At 38.5% G+C, this 18299-nt stretch overlaps 2 protein-coding genes across 2 annotated transcripts; one reads left to right on the top strand and one right to left on the bottom strand.

The window, feature by feature from the left end:
- The first annotated feature begins 3485 nt into the window (after positions 1-3485).
- Positions 3486-6567, top strand: cdkn2aipnl (CDKN2A interacting protein N-terminal like). The gene is made up of 3 exons (XM_008305255.1): positions 3486-3729; positions 6169-6274; positions 6359-6567. The coding sequence occupies exons 1-3, from the start codon at positions 3518-3520 to the stop codon at positions 6365-6367; spliced, it is 327 nt and encodes a 108-aa protein (XP_008303477.1). The 5' UTR covers positions 3486-3517; the 3' UTR covers positions 6368-6567.
- Positions 6568-7079: 512 nt separating this feature from the next.
- Positions 7080-17923, bottom strand: ube2b (ubiquitin-conjugating enzyme E2B (RAD6 homolog)). The gene is made up of 6 exons (XM_008305254.1): positions 17750-17923; positions 12743-12823; positions 11883-11908; positions 10386-10475; positions 9709-9797; positions 7080-8932 (listed from the first exon to the last, which is right to left on the bottom strand). Exons 1-6 carry the CDS (start codon positions 17791-17793, stop codon positions 8804-8806), a joined length of 459 nt encoding a protein of 152 aa, XP_008303476.1. The 5' UTR covers positions 17794-17923; the 3' UTR covers positions 7080-8803.
- Between the last annotated feature and the right edge of the window lie 376 nt (positions 17924-18299).

Genomic DNA, 18299 nt, shown 5'->3' with positions numbered 1-18299 from the left:
CTTAATGGGTTAGTTCACTCAATAAAGCGGTGACTTGTATGACTTGGAAGCTTCCCAAAATACAACATACCCAGGAGTGCCGCTGGTGGTTTTTCTGGGGGAATTTGAGAGGAGGTGAAAGTGGGTGTGCATGTACTTGTGAGTTTTCTTGTCATTGTAGGACTGAGTCATGAGGAAGGAAAACAGAGAAAAAATGTCGGAGGTGAGAACATTTTCGAGGGAACACTTCTTATGGAAACAAACTCAGACTCGGTATGTAGTGTTAAGATTAGGAGTTAAGATTTAAGATGGGTGTTCATACACACACACAGGCAGAACACAGAGATGGTGCATTTGGTGTGTGCATGAATACAAAAAGTACTCAAGTATTAAAAGACAGCACTAGGTTCCAGTGTTCACAGAGTTTGTGCATGCTTTCCCGTTCTGTCGTGTTGGTGCGTGAACGCTGCCCGTCAAGGAGAAGTTTTGTAACTGCTCATAGTAAACTGACACTGCGTGGAAATAGAATTACAATCTTCAGAGCTCCATGGAAAACAAGATGAAGCTGAAACATCTGTGAGATGTTTAAAGGGCAAACAGGGAGAATGTCAAAAACACTTTTCAGCTTATTCTGGAAAAAAAAAAAAAAAAAGCCAACAGAAACACTCAAGGCTATAATCTGACTCATTCATCATAAAGTTTTTTATTTTGTTTCTAAATTTTGGTCGCTTAGAATTGAAATCAGATTTTTGTCAACATAGAGAAACCCAGTGAAACTGAAGCTGTTTCTTTTGTATCTGACCAAAAAGATGCTTAAATTAAGTGGTTAAACACAAACATTTATAAAATTAAAAAAAAATCCTTGCCACCTGCTCGATGTTTCGGCCTCCTTTTCAGTCAGTCAAGTTAAGGTTAACTGGAGCAGCATGCTAATTCTTTTTAGACTCACAAAGAAACTCAAATTCACAGTAGCCTGGAGTTTGGAATTAGCTTTGCATGTGGCCCAGAGTAGATTTCTAAAGGTGAGACAGTCCTTTAATCAGCTCGCTTCAGTGTTTTCAATCCTCACCAGACCTGTCACATGGAAAAAAAGGACTCCTGTCTAGAGCTGCACAGACAGTATTTCATCTCTGCATGTCTGGCAGCTGTTCCAGCCTGCTCGGTCTTTCTTTGGCTGCGTCTCCACTACTCCTTTACAACAGCTCTGATACAAATTTTAGAGGTTTAGACAATTGGATAAATCTGTTGTGTTGCATGTGGAACATTTCTTTGTGGTCATTTTAGTAGTTTAAACTATAAATAAGTTTCTCACTGTGGATTTATTTTTGGTCATTTATACCCACGCAGAATGAAAAGCTGAAAGTAAAAACATGCAAAATAGTTTTTTTTTAAAAAGTACTTATTTTTTAATGCTTTCAATTTAAAGGTAAGTGAATTTAGTTTAAGTTCACAGGCCTTGTATTTTCCCTCCTATACGTGGCTTTTATCTGATTTTATGTACTCTGAAAACCCAACCAGCGACAGAGCAGTGAGCTGTCTGTTTCGTCCCTCTGACTTCATGTTCCCTTCCTCTGGAATCCTTCTGCATATCAATGACTTCATGTCAAAACAAGCCCCAAATCCTCCACTGTGAGTGAATGATAGAGTTAGAAGGAAAAGGAGAATCTTGCTGGGCACATATCTGTCTAGAGAGAAGGGAAAAGGAGGCTACATGTGTGTGTTTGTGCATATCTGTGAGCCTGAATGACTGCTCATAAGCCTCTTTACATAGACTGGAGGTTAAAAGTCCAGTGTTTCTCTCTGATCATTCCTGGCAGGCTGGTCAAGTGTAGATTTTACTCGGGGAAGAAGAAGAAGGCAGAAACATGAAAGCAAGTGAGTGAGTGAGTGAGTGAGTGAGTGGTGCAGATATTTCACTACCACACTACCTGCTCTGTGAATTTTACATCTTCTGGCAAAGCAAGAAACATGGAAAGACAGCGCTTGAAGGGGAGCAAGATGCCAAAGAAGCCTGAAGCTGTGTTGGCCCACCTGCAGTCTACAGTTGGCCAGCGAGGCTCGCTGGCAGCAATGAAAAGGCACTGACTGGCTTTCTTCAATTTTAAGAGACTAATACAGCGAGGCTGTCTTCACAGCAGACATGTTGACATGTCAGTGAGAAAAGTACAGGTATAATTAACATTAGAGATGGCTGCATTTAATTTAGCGGCATCAGTGTCAGAGTCCAGGTATTAACACTTGGCTGAAAATAATCTCATCTGTTTTGATAAGTAAAATGTCTTCAGTGAAAGCAGTCTACTGTGAGATGCGATGAAAAGCATCTCTACCACATGAATGAATTCATTTAAGCAGATACAACACTGCCACCTCAACATATGATCAGAATATTTCTATATATCGCGTAATACATCATAACATATTGGTATTTTGTGTTGTTCTATGTTATGATGTATTTAACACTAGATAATACACAATTCATTTGTTCCAGCAGATTTAGCAACAAGCTCATTTTCATCTGCAGTACCTGTTTATTGATTCATTTCAGACGTATCACTATACCTTAAAGCCCCCAAAAAACAACAAAATTATTCACAGAAAATGAAAAGAAACCAGTCAAAACCTCCCTGAATGCAGTATGTCAGTAAATAACCTCATAAGATTGCTTTATTAGAACCCTGCAAAGTTTTTTTTTCTTCTTTTTTAAAAATGTATGCATATGGCAAATTTGGTTTACCTAGTGTAATGCAAAAAATGGGTCTTCTATAATATGACATCATGCAAGCTATCATATGAAATCACACATAACATGTTTTAAACATGCTTATAAATAAACTCACTTGAATTGGGTGGAAATGTAGCATTTTGAGGCATACCTTCAAATTTGCCATGAGAATGAGCCAACACAGACACTCAAAATGCATATTAATATGTGTGTCTATATATAGATTTCAGGGTCGAATAGTTTCTGAAGCACACAATGCAAATGAGAAATATTTTAAAAACCTAAAACAAGTTTTTCTCCTTCACAAGTACTTCAGCTTTAACCATCATCATATTTAACATATTTAGTGTAAAATGAATTCCTGGACATGCTCACAATGAAAGAAAATGTGTTCTACAGTCTTAATATCTTCTTATAAAATCCAAATGAGTCATTATTCCAATTAAACCTTTCCTGATGGATAGATTTCATTTAGAATTTTAAATCTGACTTCTTTTGGCTAAAGGGAACACTGGATATGATTAATATTGTTTCCTTCCTGACATATTTTCTTTGATTAGGGTGTTATTGTGTTGACAGAACCTTTCTAGTAGATGTATTAGTAACTATTTGCTTCCTAAACGGACATTTTAAACACATAGTGGCCTTGCACTTGAACTGAACTTGAACGTGATGAATCGCCATGTTGCTCTCTGAGGACTCACCTCCATCACTGTGCGGCGCTGTTGGAAAGTCGCTGAGCCTAAAAACAAACTTCCGAGACCCGCTTGGAAAACAGGAAGCTGCCTTTGTTGACTCCACTGGAGGAAGAGCAAGATGTCTGGGCAGGGCGTGGACGATTTCATTCAGCAAAACAGAGCTGTGGCCGACCAGGTGGAGACGTATCGGGGTTACTGGGAGAGCGACAAACACTGGGAGCCCCGGAGGGAGTTCATTCTGCGGAACATGGGCGACTTCGACGACGAGCAGCTAGACCACCTGCTGTCCCTGTCCATGGTCTGGGCCAACAACGTTTTCCTCGGCTGTCGGTACGTAAACAACGTGTTTTCAGGACAAACTTCGCCTTTTTTGTCAGCCAGGTTTTTACATTTTCGTTAAATTGATCGAGATAAAACTTCGCAACAGCCGTTAAAACTTCCTCTGGCTCGCAAGTTTAACCACTCTTTAGCATTTAAGCTAGCAAGCGTAGCGTTTAACTTTACCTTTACTCGACATTATTTGCGTTATTAAATCCAAGCAAATTAAGTATTTCCGCCATTTGAGCTCCATAAATTGTTCGATATTGAAGCTAATGTTTTTTAAATTGCAATTTTGTGCATTTTACCCAGCAATGTTTTTAGCTGCACTTCTTCTTCGTGTGTTGTTCATAGTGTGTATTGGCCTCACTGCTGCCCCCTCTGTCCATAAATGGACCAACAACAAAAATGGCTCTGCAGAGTCTGAAAGGATAAATTCACACATTTCCGAGTCTGTCTTTAAAAACAGTAGTCAGGCACTTAAAATAAAGTTGTTAACGTGATTTCTCCTCTTCATATTGGCTCTTTCATAATGCACTCTCCATTAAAGTGATGGAAACCAAAGTTGGAACGATCTGCCCAAGACAATCCACACGGCCTAATCAGTCACCTTTCAAGTTTCTGCTTCAACATATATTTATTGGAAAGCATTTCCTCATTTTATCTGAGTGTCAATTTCTTTTGAACTGTTTCTTATTTTTTTCAATAATGTTTTTACTTTTTCCAACACTGCACTGATTTTCATGTACCAAATTGTGGCTTTATCTGTCTTTTACAATGTGATGATTTTATTACTTGTCTGTTTTATTTTGCTGCCTTCCTTCTGTACAAAAATTCACCCTGCAGTTTATATAAGGCTTTATGAATCAAGTGGATGTCTTACAAAAAGAAAAAAATCCCGACAAAATTCCCTCTTTTGTTGCTATCTCTTCACTACTTCTCAACAGGGAAACTTTAAAAAGTTAGTTTTCTGCTGAACAGCACATTTCTTTGGAAGGTATTTTCTTAATTAAAGTTTCCCAAGCTGGTGAAGAGCATGTAAACTTGTATTACTCTTCAGAGGAGGATTACAAATCAAAATCACATGCAGTTCGAAAATCACAAAGGCTGGATACACTTGAGTATGTCAGAACCAGGGTTTAAACCGTTATGTCATGGTTTCATGACGTAATTCAGGCGTGCACTCTGTGGTGTGACTGACATAAGCCCAGTCCTGTTACTTAATAACCGCACCTCATACATTTTGCATCGTGTCTGACCCAGGGTTTAAACTGTTGTGTCAGAGGTTTTACGAATTCATGCAGTCATTGTTGTGTAACAGTCATGCTGTTGACGGTGTCTCCTGTAGTAATGGTTCATTACATGCTTTAGATCGATTGTACAGTGCACAGTGAACTGACAAGACATATTTAAAAATATGTATATATGTGTATTGCAAATGGAGTCACAATATCTGTCAGAAAAATAGCAATGAGACATTTTCCCTAAACCGTTAAGCCCTTGAGCCTGTATTTTATGCATATTTTAAATATTTCAAGACTGTAAAGGTCAAAAGTTTTGGGAAAAAGCTTGTAAATTAACAGGCTGAATCAGAAATTAAATCAGTATCAGCACAAATACAACAATAGTATATTTAAGTTCAGATAGGAAAAAATAATGAGCTGAGCAAGTATATTACTGCAGTTTGTCAGCCAAAAACGCCAATGTGCTGGCTTTCTGAGTTTGTGTTCTGAACTGCTCATCAGTTTTATATCAACCTGGCCTTCGTGAAACTGTTAAGGCCATTAAATTAGATAAATGAAAATAATATAATGGGTCAATATTGACAGTAATCTGGTGTTGCAGCCCCAAAATATAGCATATGACTCGCATGTCATTGTATCCCTTCAGCTCAGTTTTTGATTTCATACGGTTTTGGACAATATTTAAACACACAAAACTGTATTTCAGTTAATTAGCCAGATACGAATCAGTGTTTTGCTTAAGGGCACTTATGTAACAGTCCTGGCTTTTGAAGTACATATGGGATGTTTTCTGGTTTCAAACTTCCAAGTCATATAACCCCTTAGAATTTAGTTGCATATGGTGCTTTTATTTTCCTAATAATTCTATTTAAATGATGTTCTGTGTATCTTTCAGTTCAGCCAAATCGAAACAGTTTAGATTTAAGGCTTTGTACATAGCATTATCAGTATCCTATAGGTTTTCTATTGAATTACTTAATGAATGTAAAAATTCATAAAACATTAAACGACAGCCTTATAAATAACATTTTTACTTCACAAATTAATACAATCATTTTGCAATGACCAATATTATCATCTACTTTTTTTTCAGCGGTTACAACATTATTTTGGCATTTTTTTCTCGACACCTCTTAGAAACTATATGAACCACAGGGGTGAATTAAGAGTATTATGTTAATATAACATGTCTCTTCACTAATGGCAGGTACAACACAGAGCTCCTAGAGAAAGTGAAAGAAATGGCAGAAGGCATCGTGGTGGAGGATGCACCGGTTTTCAAGACAAGAGATGAGATTATGAAGAAGCAACAGGTATGTCTGCAGAAGAACACACTGATCGGCACACAGATATGTTGACAGAGAAAATTTCTCATGTGTTTCTGTGTTTTATCACAGGGTCGATGATCGGGCCTGTCGTTTTGATGGACTCAGCTGTGAAGCACATACAGGATGTGCTTGAATCAAATTGGACCACATTTTTATGGTTTTTACTGTCCTGCCTCATTTTTATTGGACTCTGAAAAAAAGTGTTAACATCAAAAATGTTTTTGCGAAAAGCAGAAAGACTGAGATTTTTTTTTCTCATCCATTTCTCAACATGATTTTAAATGTTTTTAAAAGTGTTCTCAATGTTTTTAGGGATGTTTTTTTAAAAATAAATTTAATTGAAAATGAAACTGGATCTTGTCCTCATGTCGCTGTATGAAGCAGAATAAAGGGCTTGTGTTTTCTACTCATGAGGTTGCATTGTCATCGATTTTAGAGCCGATTTGTGGTTGGTTAAGTTAAATTTTTCGATATTATGCAGGACAATATAAATATATCTGACTACATCTCCAATTAGAATAAAAGGTTGTTTTGATTTTTGTGCTTCTAGTCTAAATTGTAATGGTGAATAAAACAGTAGCATGGTGATGTCAATCCCTAACAAGCAGAAAATGTGTAGGAGTTGGCTTTAATAACATTTAACATAATATTCTGAAACTTTCTTATAATTAGTCAATGTCATAGTTTCATTTAACACGGCAAACTGTTGGATGGTGGGTGTTACTGGTGAGCTAATAAGGTTGAAAAACAACAGATGTATTGGGAGGAAGAACCATAAACACAACCAGCATCAAAGTCTGAAAAATGTGTTTTATTATGTTTATACAGCATATTGTTATAAGTATACATTTTTTTTTGTTTAATTCACAAAATTTTATAACATATCCCTTCTGCTTATTAGGTGAAATAAGTCACTAGCCACGATATGACCTTTACTGTCTAAGAAAAGAGGAATTGTGTTTTATGATGACTGATTATTTAGCTGCAGTTGGGCAGGGTTAAGTCATGGATGTATGCTCAAGTGGTGTTTTTGTTGGGTATCAAGGACAAATAAAAATAAGAGACAAACGCAGGCGTGAAAACAACTTGAGCCTTGAGGAAAACCGACGATGTCACACTCTTGTAACAGGGTTCAAAATGACACGAGTGTGCTCTTTGCAACAGTTTCCTTATTAACTGCCCTCATTTAGAGCGGAGAAGCATACGGGCCGGACAGCGCTGCCTTTATCCTCTGCTTATTTGTTAATTTACATGTCAGCTGTGCCACTTTAAGAGAAGGATCAAAAGCACTGACACTTCATTCGGGCTGACACACGTCACAGGCAACAAAGGATTTCAGAGTCATTTACTTTCTTGTGGCGAGGGAAATTAGGAAACCATGTGGATGCATGAGCGAACAGTTTTTTTTTTTTTCTTCTAAACACGCCTCTGCATTTACATTCTATTTTATTTATTTCTTATTATGCACTAAAGCCAAGACTAAAAGGAGAACACCATGTAGATCCAGCCTATATTGTTCATCACTATATTCTAGCCGTTGTAAACATTCACAGGTTTCTTACTTGAATTAATTAAACCGATATAGCAGCACCACTCACCAATGAATTCCTTCGCTCTGGGGCTCCCGTGCTCTACATACATTTTGATTACATTTAACACAGACTGACATGGTGGTGAGAGGACCGGGGGATTCACAGTCCGAGCCTGTCCTGCCTCATCCTGGTGTTAATATTTACTTTCCTCATAACCCTCTCCAACATTATCTCCTACTTCAGAGCAGAAATGATTCAAACAAAATCTCAGAGATGGCAAGCCAGGGAGTCATGATTCATCAGTACAAGGGAGACTTGGCACTGTTGCAGCCTGTGACGTCTGTGAGCCCAAACCTACAGAGTCTCTTAAAATAAACAGAGATCTGCCGGAACAGAGCAGAGATTGTTCTTTATCAGCTATGTCTGCGGCTGACTTGAAGAGTAATGATGCTACCGACTGAAAGGCATTTTCAGGGTTTTTCCACAAATATACTGATTTGGTCATCAATGTGCTCTTTCCAAAACAGCCAAGTTGTGTGCACACCAGCAGACAATACAAAAAAGAAAGAAAAAAAAAAAGAAAAGAAAAAAAAAGGGGGGGAAGTTTCCAAAAGAAAGAAAGGTCTGTAAAACTCAAACACTAACAGCATCAATCCAACCAAACAACAAAGATATATTACAAATTCTGTTAGCAATAACTTATTTCACATCATGCAATAAAAAAAAAAAGAAAAATTAAAGACAAGAAACACTAATAAGATTGATATCCCCTCTCTCATTTTCCTAAAATGTGTTGGCAAGCAAGTTTATGTCCATTTGGGTTTGGTTGTTTTCTTTTTTTTTTCAGGGTGGCACTTGAGTTCTTCTGATATAGTTGCTGTTTTTTATTTATTTTTTTTCTCTTGATGAGGTAAAAATGAGAGACTGAAGTACTGGGATGATGAAGAGGCTGATGGAGAGAAGAGTAGAGAGCGACAGAAGCTCAGACGTCCACCCAGCTCTGCTCCACGATGGCCGTCACCCTCTTCTCGTACTCCCTCTTGTTTTCCTGATAGAGCTGTGCGGCCTGGCTGTTGGCTGGGCTGTTGGGGTTTGGCTCGTCCAGCAAAGACTGCCGGAAATAATGAAATGGCCGTTAAAGAGGAGAGAACTGATAAATGCACTTCCATGCATACAGTGATTCGTCCAAAATTCACAGCATCAACATCCCATGCATTTTAAATGAGGCTGCACTTATTGTGACTTAACCCTCTGAACCACAAAGCTGGCTGGCAGGTTTGGTAGGAATGTTACCTTCAGGAAACGTAACAAAAACAGTTTACCAAAATCAGAAACTATAAAAATGGGCAAACTTAACCAAAACTAAGCTTAAAACTGTCACATTTTGTCAAAGTCATTTTCTTTTGCACTTCAAAAATTGGCTAAACGTTAGGTGTTTGCACTAATCTAGCAAAAAATTCAGCCCTCCTTGATGCAACTGCGAAGTGACTCAGCTCTGACCAACAACCACATGACAAAAATTCAGGGACTTTCAGGCTAAACTGCACAAGAATGAAAACAAATCAAACATGTAGGTAGTAAAATATCTATAGCATGTAGAGTCACTATTTTTTCAGTACTGGTATCACCTGTGGGCACTTAAAAATGTCACACGGGTTGATTTTAAAATAAATAAATCCACTTTCATTTTTGTACTTCTGGCATTGCAACTTTGTTATACTGCTGTTTCCACAGAGGTGCAGAAGTTTACATTGCAGTGAAAAATGAGCCCATAGGGAGTAAAAATGTGACAGGAGCGTATAAAAAGAAAGAAGAAAAAAAAGAAAAGAAAACACCCATAAACTGCTAGAGGTGCAGAGGACTAAACTGAAAGTCAGACCAACCAACCTGGATGGAAGTGAGTATGGACGACACATCATATGTTGGGCTCCAGCGATTCTGGAGAATGTCTAAACATATACTGCCATCTGCGTAAACTGGTAAACACAGAAAGAGAGAGACAAAAAAGCCTCAGAAAACAGATCAACATGACAACGTGAGTTATGTCTATGCACATGTATCTCTCCCCATTTAGTAAAGACTGAATGCACAAGATATCTGGAACAGCTGCTATTAGAACACAGACAGTGCATGTGAATCAACCAGGCAGCCGAGAGAATGTCTATCAAATCTGAAACTGCCTGAGTCAAATACGTTTATTTTTGGTAGCAAACATGATGCCTGCACAACAGACACACATTAAAAAAAACAACTTCATCTAAGTGCACTTCCAGCTCTAACATACTATAATAATTTTGATTATGCCCTGAGAGGGGAGGAGATGAATAGGAGGAAGCTGCTTGAATGAGGAGGAAAGGAGGAACCCAAAGACTTCAGATAATAGCAGCGCAAACTGAGCATAAAGGGCCAAATATTTCATATATTCAGTTTATATGCCTATAAACTGCAAATACTGCTTATAGATATATAAAAAGAAAAAGATAAGTACAGGTATTTTTCCCCCCTTTCTTCAAATACATGGTTTAGTGAATGTGTGGCGCACCAGTAGCTGCTGTACTGCTTACCATTTGGGTGAAACATTCTGGAGACAAACCGGACTGTGGGAGGCTTGTTTGGGTACTCCTCTGAAAACTCTATCAGAAGCTTAAATGTTCCTGCAGAGGTAGAGGGGAGAAGGAAGAGGGCAGGAGCGAATGACAGAGGGTGGGAGAGAGAGGGGAGTGTGTGTGAGCGGGGTGAACACAAGTAATTTTGCAAGGAGAATACAGATGTGAAGGAGGTCAGAGAAAGTGAGAGAAACAATTACGTTACTATAAATATCACCAGCTCGGATAGAAAAAGAAGCTAGTCCTTCGCTGAAGCAGATATGTCGATTCTGCAGGCTAAAGGGGTAATAAAGGAGGGAGATGACTAACAGAAGACAATAAACCTTGAGTCAGAACTCGTTGCGCCGACCGCAGTTATAATTACGAGCAGAAAAATGTGTGTATGTGCACAGATGTGTGCAAGTATGCTGTATCATATAGAAGCACATCAGACTCGTTAACAAGCAAACGAAGCCAATTAATGTTCTGCTATCAATAATCGTTATGCATTTAAAGAAGCAATAAAACATCACTACCAGAGATACATTTTTAAAACCTTATTTCTATTTTGTCATTGACAAACTGTGGGGAGCCTACTGTGTAGTTGGACAACCAAATACAATTTTTTGTGGACGTTAATCAACAATTGGTTAAAGAGTAAACTGGCAGCTTTAGTTTTAGTGTTTTTACATCTAGATTGGGTGTTAATTGTAGGTACTGTCCAAAAAAAGAAAAAAAAAGTGGGTTCTTTAGGATTATCATTTGTCAACATTTGTGTAATTGCAATTACACAAATTATGCTACAAATTTCAGTTTTTACAGTTACAGTGAGTACAAAGAGCAGCCCTCTTAATTAAAATCTGAAAGTCTGTTGAAGCAGCCAAGATGCCAATAACAGCAAAGTTTCACAGCTCTCAGCTTTTGCGAGAACATAATACAATGTCATCTACCAAAGAAGACAAATCACACATTCCTGGTTGATAATGTTGACCTTAATGATCATTGGAACAAATGTGAAGATTATCGCTTCCACGGTTCAAAAACAACAACAACAACAACAACAACAACAACAACAACAAAAATACAGGGCAATAGCTGCTCCATAGTTGATGTAAATCTTTGACCAAACCTGAAAGATCAGCTGAACTATTTCTAGGTCTTAACTTGAGATAACTTAAAATATGTTTCAGCACTTTTAACCAACTCCAGATATTATGTTTGTAATAAGCATATTGAATTGAAAGAACCTATTTGAAGGTGTGCAAATATTTGGGATTGTGGGATTCTGTGCTCAGTTACATGGACTGTCCAGGTGTGTAACCCAACATCACTTGACTTCTGGCTTCTGTACTTTTAGAACAAACTGCCAGGAAGGCTGTAATAAATGAACTGAAAAATGCAACCTAAAATCAAATCCAAAGCTTGGATAAACATGAGCCTGAACATAATTAAGATGAATCAAAAGTTAGAACTTACCATCTTCAAATGGTGTTCCCACAGGCCTGCAGAGGGAAGAGAGAGAGAAGTAAATTTCCAAAAATTCCCACTGCTAATCCCCACCAAGACCTTTTCTTGTCGAAAGCATAACCATTACAGTCTATCCTTCAAGGACTCAGCACAGACACCAGAGTCTTTATTTACTCAGCTCTACACATTCATGCCGTCTGTGTTAAGGGGCCAATTAAAACAGCTGCCTTCACATTTTGAATTACTAGCTGCTTCCCCTTTGAATTAGGTGAGCAACTATTATCGAGTTTATTTTTACAAACCCATGTGTATTTCTCTGGTTTGTTTTTGTTACACCTTGTTGCTCCTTGTTGGGGTTTCAGTTACTTTCGGCTATGTAATTTGCTTGTATGTTTGATGTTTTATTAATTCTTGCTTTGACTTGAACTTCGTATCACTAGTTCTTTTTAGAATTAAAAAAAAAGCATGTTCCTTCTTGCTTTTTAATGAGTCACTCTCCTTTCAACTGCACTTCAAATTATGTACCAACAGAGCATACAAAAAGTATCTTTGGGTTTATCTATACTTTCTTTCTTTTATACAGTTTCTTGCCCCATCAACTCGAGCCCCAACAGTGTCTCCCAGCCTGTTCCTCCTGCAAGAACCTGGCTGTGGCTTTGCCTGCTGATTTTCCCCAGACAGCTCTGTGCAGCAATCACGGCTGTAATCAAAATGTCTTTTTTTTTTTTTTTTTTTTTTTAAAGCAGGAGGACGTGGAGAATGAGAATGCACTGGGGTGGGTGGGTGGGTGGGTTGCAGAGTCTGTGCATCACCATCACAGTGGCACAGTAAAGACAGCAGGGCGGAGTTGGATTTAGAGCATGACTCACCCAAAAATAACAGCGTTCCAAAGCATGATGTTGTTCTCTGATGGTGCTCCACTCACACCGGTAGGAGGATCTTCTTGAAGTCTGGATAAGACAGAGAGACAAAGAGACATTAGAAAAAAGGATAAAAGAGATGGGCAGAGAGAAAGACAGAGGGAGACAAGAAGACAAGAAAAGGACAGCGGAGGGGGAGGCGAAAAAAAAAAAAAGAAGCTAAAAGCAAGACGGGGAGATGAAGAAACATGAGAGGAAAAGAGACAAAAGGACAGAAACAGATGAAAAAGAGAAGGATGGCCAAAAGGGAAAAAAAAGAGAGACACTTACAAGAAAGAAAGGGAGGAAGAAGCCAGAGGGAATGTAACGGAGAGACAAGGATGGGTGAGAGCGCGAGGATTTTAATTAACACCTTGACTGCAGGATAATTATCAGTCAAAACACGAACTGCTGGATCAACATGACTTTCAATAGACAGCCAGGCTGGCAGGATCAACTGCACACTGCCCATCCTGCTGTCACATGTCAGTTAGCATAAGCTATACTGTGAACTCTTATCTGAAGGACTACTCTACTGTGACTGTATCCTCAGTGAACCTCAAAGCTCTGGTGGTGTTGATGCAAAGCCTTTTGGCTACAGAGTCGACCTTCACCTGAAATGACTTCTGACTAACAGAGTCATGATCAGGCTGTCTGGATAAACCACAGACTGACATACAAACCGCAGAAGAAAGGAGAGGCACCCTGATGTGTCTTTATCAACACATGTTTGTTATCATGTTAGCCTCCATCGATGACCGAGGTGACACACTGATGATCAAAATAAAGTCTAGCTTTTGAAACCTCTGGAACATCAGAATCTGCTCTTTTCATCTCTTCATTCCTTTCATTTCTGATTGTCGGTATTGTTATTTCTGGTAATGGACTCCTGATGAAACAAAAATAAGATGCACTACTTTGGCTCGGATGCAGCCGCCTCTCTGTGGATATGAGCAACGTCCCGCCTACAGCACGTCTGATTGGTTACACGTCATAAATATTATACTGGAGAATAAATGTTGCAAAGTTCTTTTAATTAAACACATGGAAATTTCAATTATAATTTGTGTTAGAGTTTGCATTCTTATTACTGCAAATGTAAATCACTTCCAAATATCAGTTATTGGTCTCTTTGATTACCAATACTGTCATCAGCCTTAATAAAAACCCTTATTGGTCAACCAGGAGCAGAAACAGAGGAAGAAAAACCACGTAATCGAGCATTTAAATTCATTTTGCAGGCTAGAAACACAGATATATTGGTTCCACTTACATAAGGATTATATGTATTAATGTAGGGCTCTAACTTTTTTTTTCCAATTTATATTTACAACATGTAAATGTCCAAGAAGGAGATTTAAAAAAAAAAAAAAAAAAAGCTTCGTCTGAGCAGTCCAAAACACACACACAAAAAATATGACTACTAAACAGAAAAAAGCTGGTCAACTGGGAGACTGCACTGACTCAGCTCATTTCTGGAATCCACCTTCCAATCCTGGTCATTCCAACTCCTTAAGGCTTTCTATTGTTTTAAGAATGGAATGCGAAAATGAAAACCCATGAAGACGTCACTGCTTTCTAGAAATGTCCCGTGTTTGTGTTTTGAGAGGTTACAGCCCAAGTGATTCATCTGACAACCAAGAGATAATCTCAGAAGGAATAATAGTCACTGAAAATAATCGTTAGTTGAGGCTGCACAAACAAAACTGCCCAGAGCCGTTTGACTGACAAATGATCTCTGTGAAGTGCAGTGCAAAAATGCCACAGCAACAACTGCCTAGCAACAAAGGCGTCAACAAATCAAAACAGACAGGTGTCGCAGGTCAACATTTCAAATTAATTTTCCGACAACAGTGTGCAGCTTATTACACAGGTTTCTGATAGACTGGACCCGCATGACAAATAAAACGCAGTGTAGAAAATGAGCTCTGCTGTTTAGAACAGGCAACAGCTCGCAAACTCAGGATACATTACTGTGTCACATTTAAGGCCTTGCGTCAGATCGCTAATGCATGTAGGCCAGGTCCAGGAATCACCGCAGACTATTTAGGCCTACAATCCCATGCCCAGTGTAAAAGCTGGTTTAATAAGAGCTTACAGCTATAAAACAAGGTAGGCTGATTTGTGTGTCTGTGTGTGAGTGCAGATCCATGTCTAAGTCCCTTGCTGCAGACAGACCCACTGCAATTAACCTCATTTACGGTAATCTGCCTGAGCTCTCAGCTGGTAGAGGGATGCTCCACTCAACTTGTCTACTAGATGGACTGATAGTTACTTTATTTTACTTGGAAACTGGGGATTACTGACAAGTCTGCAGACAGCAGATTAGGTTAAGTATGGGACAGGCTTGGGGGTTAGGAGGAGACTGCACGGTGGTTCCTTGCATATAATTTGTCAGTTAATTAAATTTTTTTAAACTATTTTGATATTTGATTAACTATGCAAATTATTTCTTGTAACAATTCTGTAGTTGCACTTTCTCAAATGTTAGGAATTGGCATTTTTTTTCTTTTCTATAGATTTCTGTAAACTGAATATCTTTGGGTTTGGGAATGACTGTTGGACAAAACAAGACAATTTAGGATTTTAAATATTTTGTCATTTTACAAAACACACACCTGACTGTTGAGAATATAGCCAACAATTATTTTTATCAATCATTAGGATCGTTATTAGTTACAGCCCTAGTATAATTCCTGTTATTCACAACTCATCAAAAACATTGTTGTCAAGTAAACCCTTCATATTTTAGTAAACTCAGCAACTGTAAAACTGCTAGAAATATGAACAGCTTTAGTGAAATCAAACACCCAGGTTTGCAAACTTACTCTCTGTGCCAATGAACTTTCAACTGTGCTAAAATATCCTTCAGAATGAGGAAATATTGCCCCATGCTTCTCATTATAAACCCAAGCCAGATTCAAAACAGAAACCAAAGGTATTAAGGTTGAAAGTATGTCTAAAAATACATTCTGAGAAGAAAAGAAACCAATGTTCTATTGAAAAGAACGTGAAGAAATTCTACAGCTTTTGAATTGTAAACTCAGAGGTGAAAAAAATGCTAATTTAAGCAGCACCTCAACACCAAAATCAAATTTCACATGTAGATTACTGAGCCAAAAACATCCCACAACAGTGTAGCAGTCCAGCTCAGCTTCAAGAAGCATATTAGTCTGCAAATAAGTCAACTTTACAGATCAAACATTTGAGGTTAAGCAACATTATGCAAGGCTGAATTCAATGGACACTGGGGCTGATTCAGGCATGTGCAATTGTCTTTTCCTTGCCTCAGTGTTACAGTTGACCACCTGGGGACTGGCACAGCAGAATAGAGTTACACTGACACCTTATCCGCCCTGCATCAACGGCTGTTCTTAGTAGAATAGCTTAGCATCTTTTTTTCCACTGACAGGTGTGTGTGAATAACACACTCACGCACATACTGTAGGATGCCATATGGAGCAGGGCAACAGATTGAGGATAGCAGGTATTACAAGAAGGCCCCTGCCAGGTGTGATTCTCCCAGGAAGACACAACATATTCTTTTTGTCTTCACAGCACGAGTCTGATATTACCATTTACACCAGAATACAGATATAGAGCATCTATAGTCTACTTCAATAAAAAAAAAAAAGCTCAAGGTAGAGGTGTTGTATGAGCATTGGAGAAATTGATAGGAATCCTATGAGAGTTTATCTGAGAACACGTTTTAACCACTACTATGCCAAATCATTGTCTCTGCCGTGAATCTGTATGATATCTTGCCACTGCAATCACTGACATTTTCTAGAACACACTACATCATATTCCAATTTCTTCTTTACTTTTAATATGTAAAAATATACAGACATGGGATGAAGTTAAAACCTGAACCCTTGAGCACAAGTTTTTTCAGTATCTTGAAATACTGGGGGCTCAGCCTGAGAAATGTTCGGATTTTAAAAAGATAACTATCATTTTAAAGCTATTTCAGAGTAAAATGAATAAAAACGTGCGAGACACTGCTCTAGGAAAAGTTATGGCCTTCACAGTCACTTGAGCTCAACACCTATGGGAGATTTTTGACCAAAGTGTGAGACAACGCTCTCCACTACCACCATCAAAACATCCAATGAGGGGGATTTCTGGTGGCTTTTCCTTTAACTTGTCACCTGTTTGTATGTCTCTGCATTGTCTATGTGAAAGTATTGGGTCATCTCATAATGTTTAAAGGCGCATTTTAGCTTCTCCTGAGTGATTGTACCACCAGGATACAGAGATCATGCATCTATATTCTACTTGAATAAGAAAAAAGGCACCAGAGAGAGGTGGCAGGAACATATCCTGCTATGTTAAACACCTAGATGGAGATTGAGCACCCCCCTGACCACAAACCCCGAGTTGTGCAACACCTGCAAGCCACGTTGCTGGCAAGGAGGGAATTAGGACCAAAATGCTAACCGGCTGTTTGACTATTTCTGCCCATTCAGTAGCACCATTTAAACCCAGTAGCCTGCAGACTGGGCGGAATAAAAAAGATAAATCCTGTCACATTTAGCCTCTAATCAGGGCCAGTTGAGGCAAGACAAACGGCTTGCTGAATTGTGTCCACAAGCCTTCCATCCAGCCAGATTTCTCTTACCTCAGTTAACCTCGGCTAGCTAAAATTGCACCAGCACCAATAAACAAACTGCCGAGGAAAAATGAAGAGACTAACGCTATTCCCTGGATACAAAACACTGCATGAAACAAAACTACCATCTCCGGATAGCGAAAAATAGCATCTACGCCATTCCACAGCTTCTTCGTCATTAAATAAGACGCTAAGTGTCGAGACACACCATTTAAATTAGAGTCTGTTTCACAATTTCTCCTGTCTGGCTTTATGTACAGTATTGTTTGCGGCTAACGCTAAGCTAAGTTAGCTTCATCGGCTAACGCTGCTAGCTAGCCGCACACACAAACAGAGCAGATGACTGCCAGAAAACGCTGCGGTACCTTTTAAAATCTCTCATAAGCCGTCTCCTTGCTGGGGTCGACATTGTTGAAAATGTGTATTTTTAAAAAAAACAAAAACTAAACCACCAGGACCATAAACAGAATTTTATCCGAAACCAAATCCGCTGTTTCTTCCGCTTGCTGATCTTTTCTTCTTCTCCCAAAACAACTGGCTAGCGAGCTATTTATGGTGGCGTCGGTTCTTACAGTGCTGTGGCCGGCAGCGGTACAGCCCCTTTAATGCCACAGAACAGGTAAGAAATGCTACTTAAAAGTGCTCCCAGAAAAAATAAATAAATTTTAATATATATATATTTCAGCCTATATCTAACATTTATTTTTTTCTAGAACTATATCTGAAACCCACCAATCAACCAATCGGAATAATTCTTGGTCCTTATGTCAGATTTGTGTTGTCTTCCTCTCCTCACTGCACAAATGTATTTCTATTAAAGAAAAGGCAAAATTCACAATAGTCACTTAAATTACTAGAAAATGAAAAAATAATAATAAATAAAAAATTGCTAAATTATAATTTATTTAAATAAGA

This window comes from Stegastes partitus, unplaced genomic scaffold (genome assembly GCF_000690725.1).
Source record: "Stegastes partitus isolate 25-593 unplaced genomic scaffold, Stegastes_partitus-1.0.2 Scaffold2455, whole genome shotgun sequence".
Lineage (NCBI taxonomy): Eukaryota > Metazoa > Chordata > Actinopteri > Pomacentridae > Stegastes > Stegastes partitus.
Note: the sequence above shows the minus strand (reverse complement) of the source record. Positions and strands in the feature narration are given on the sequence as shown.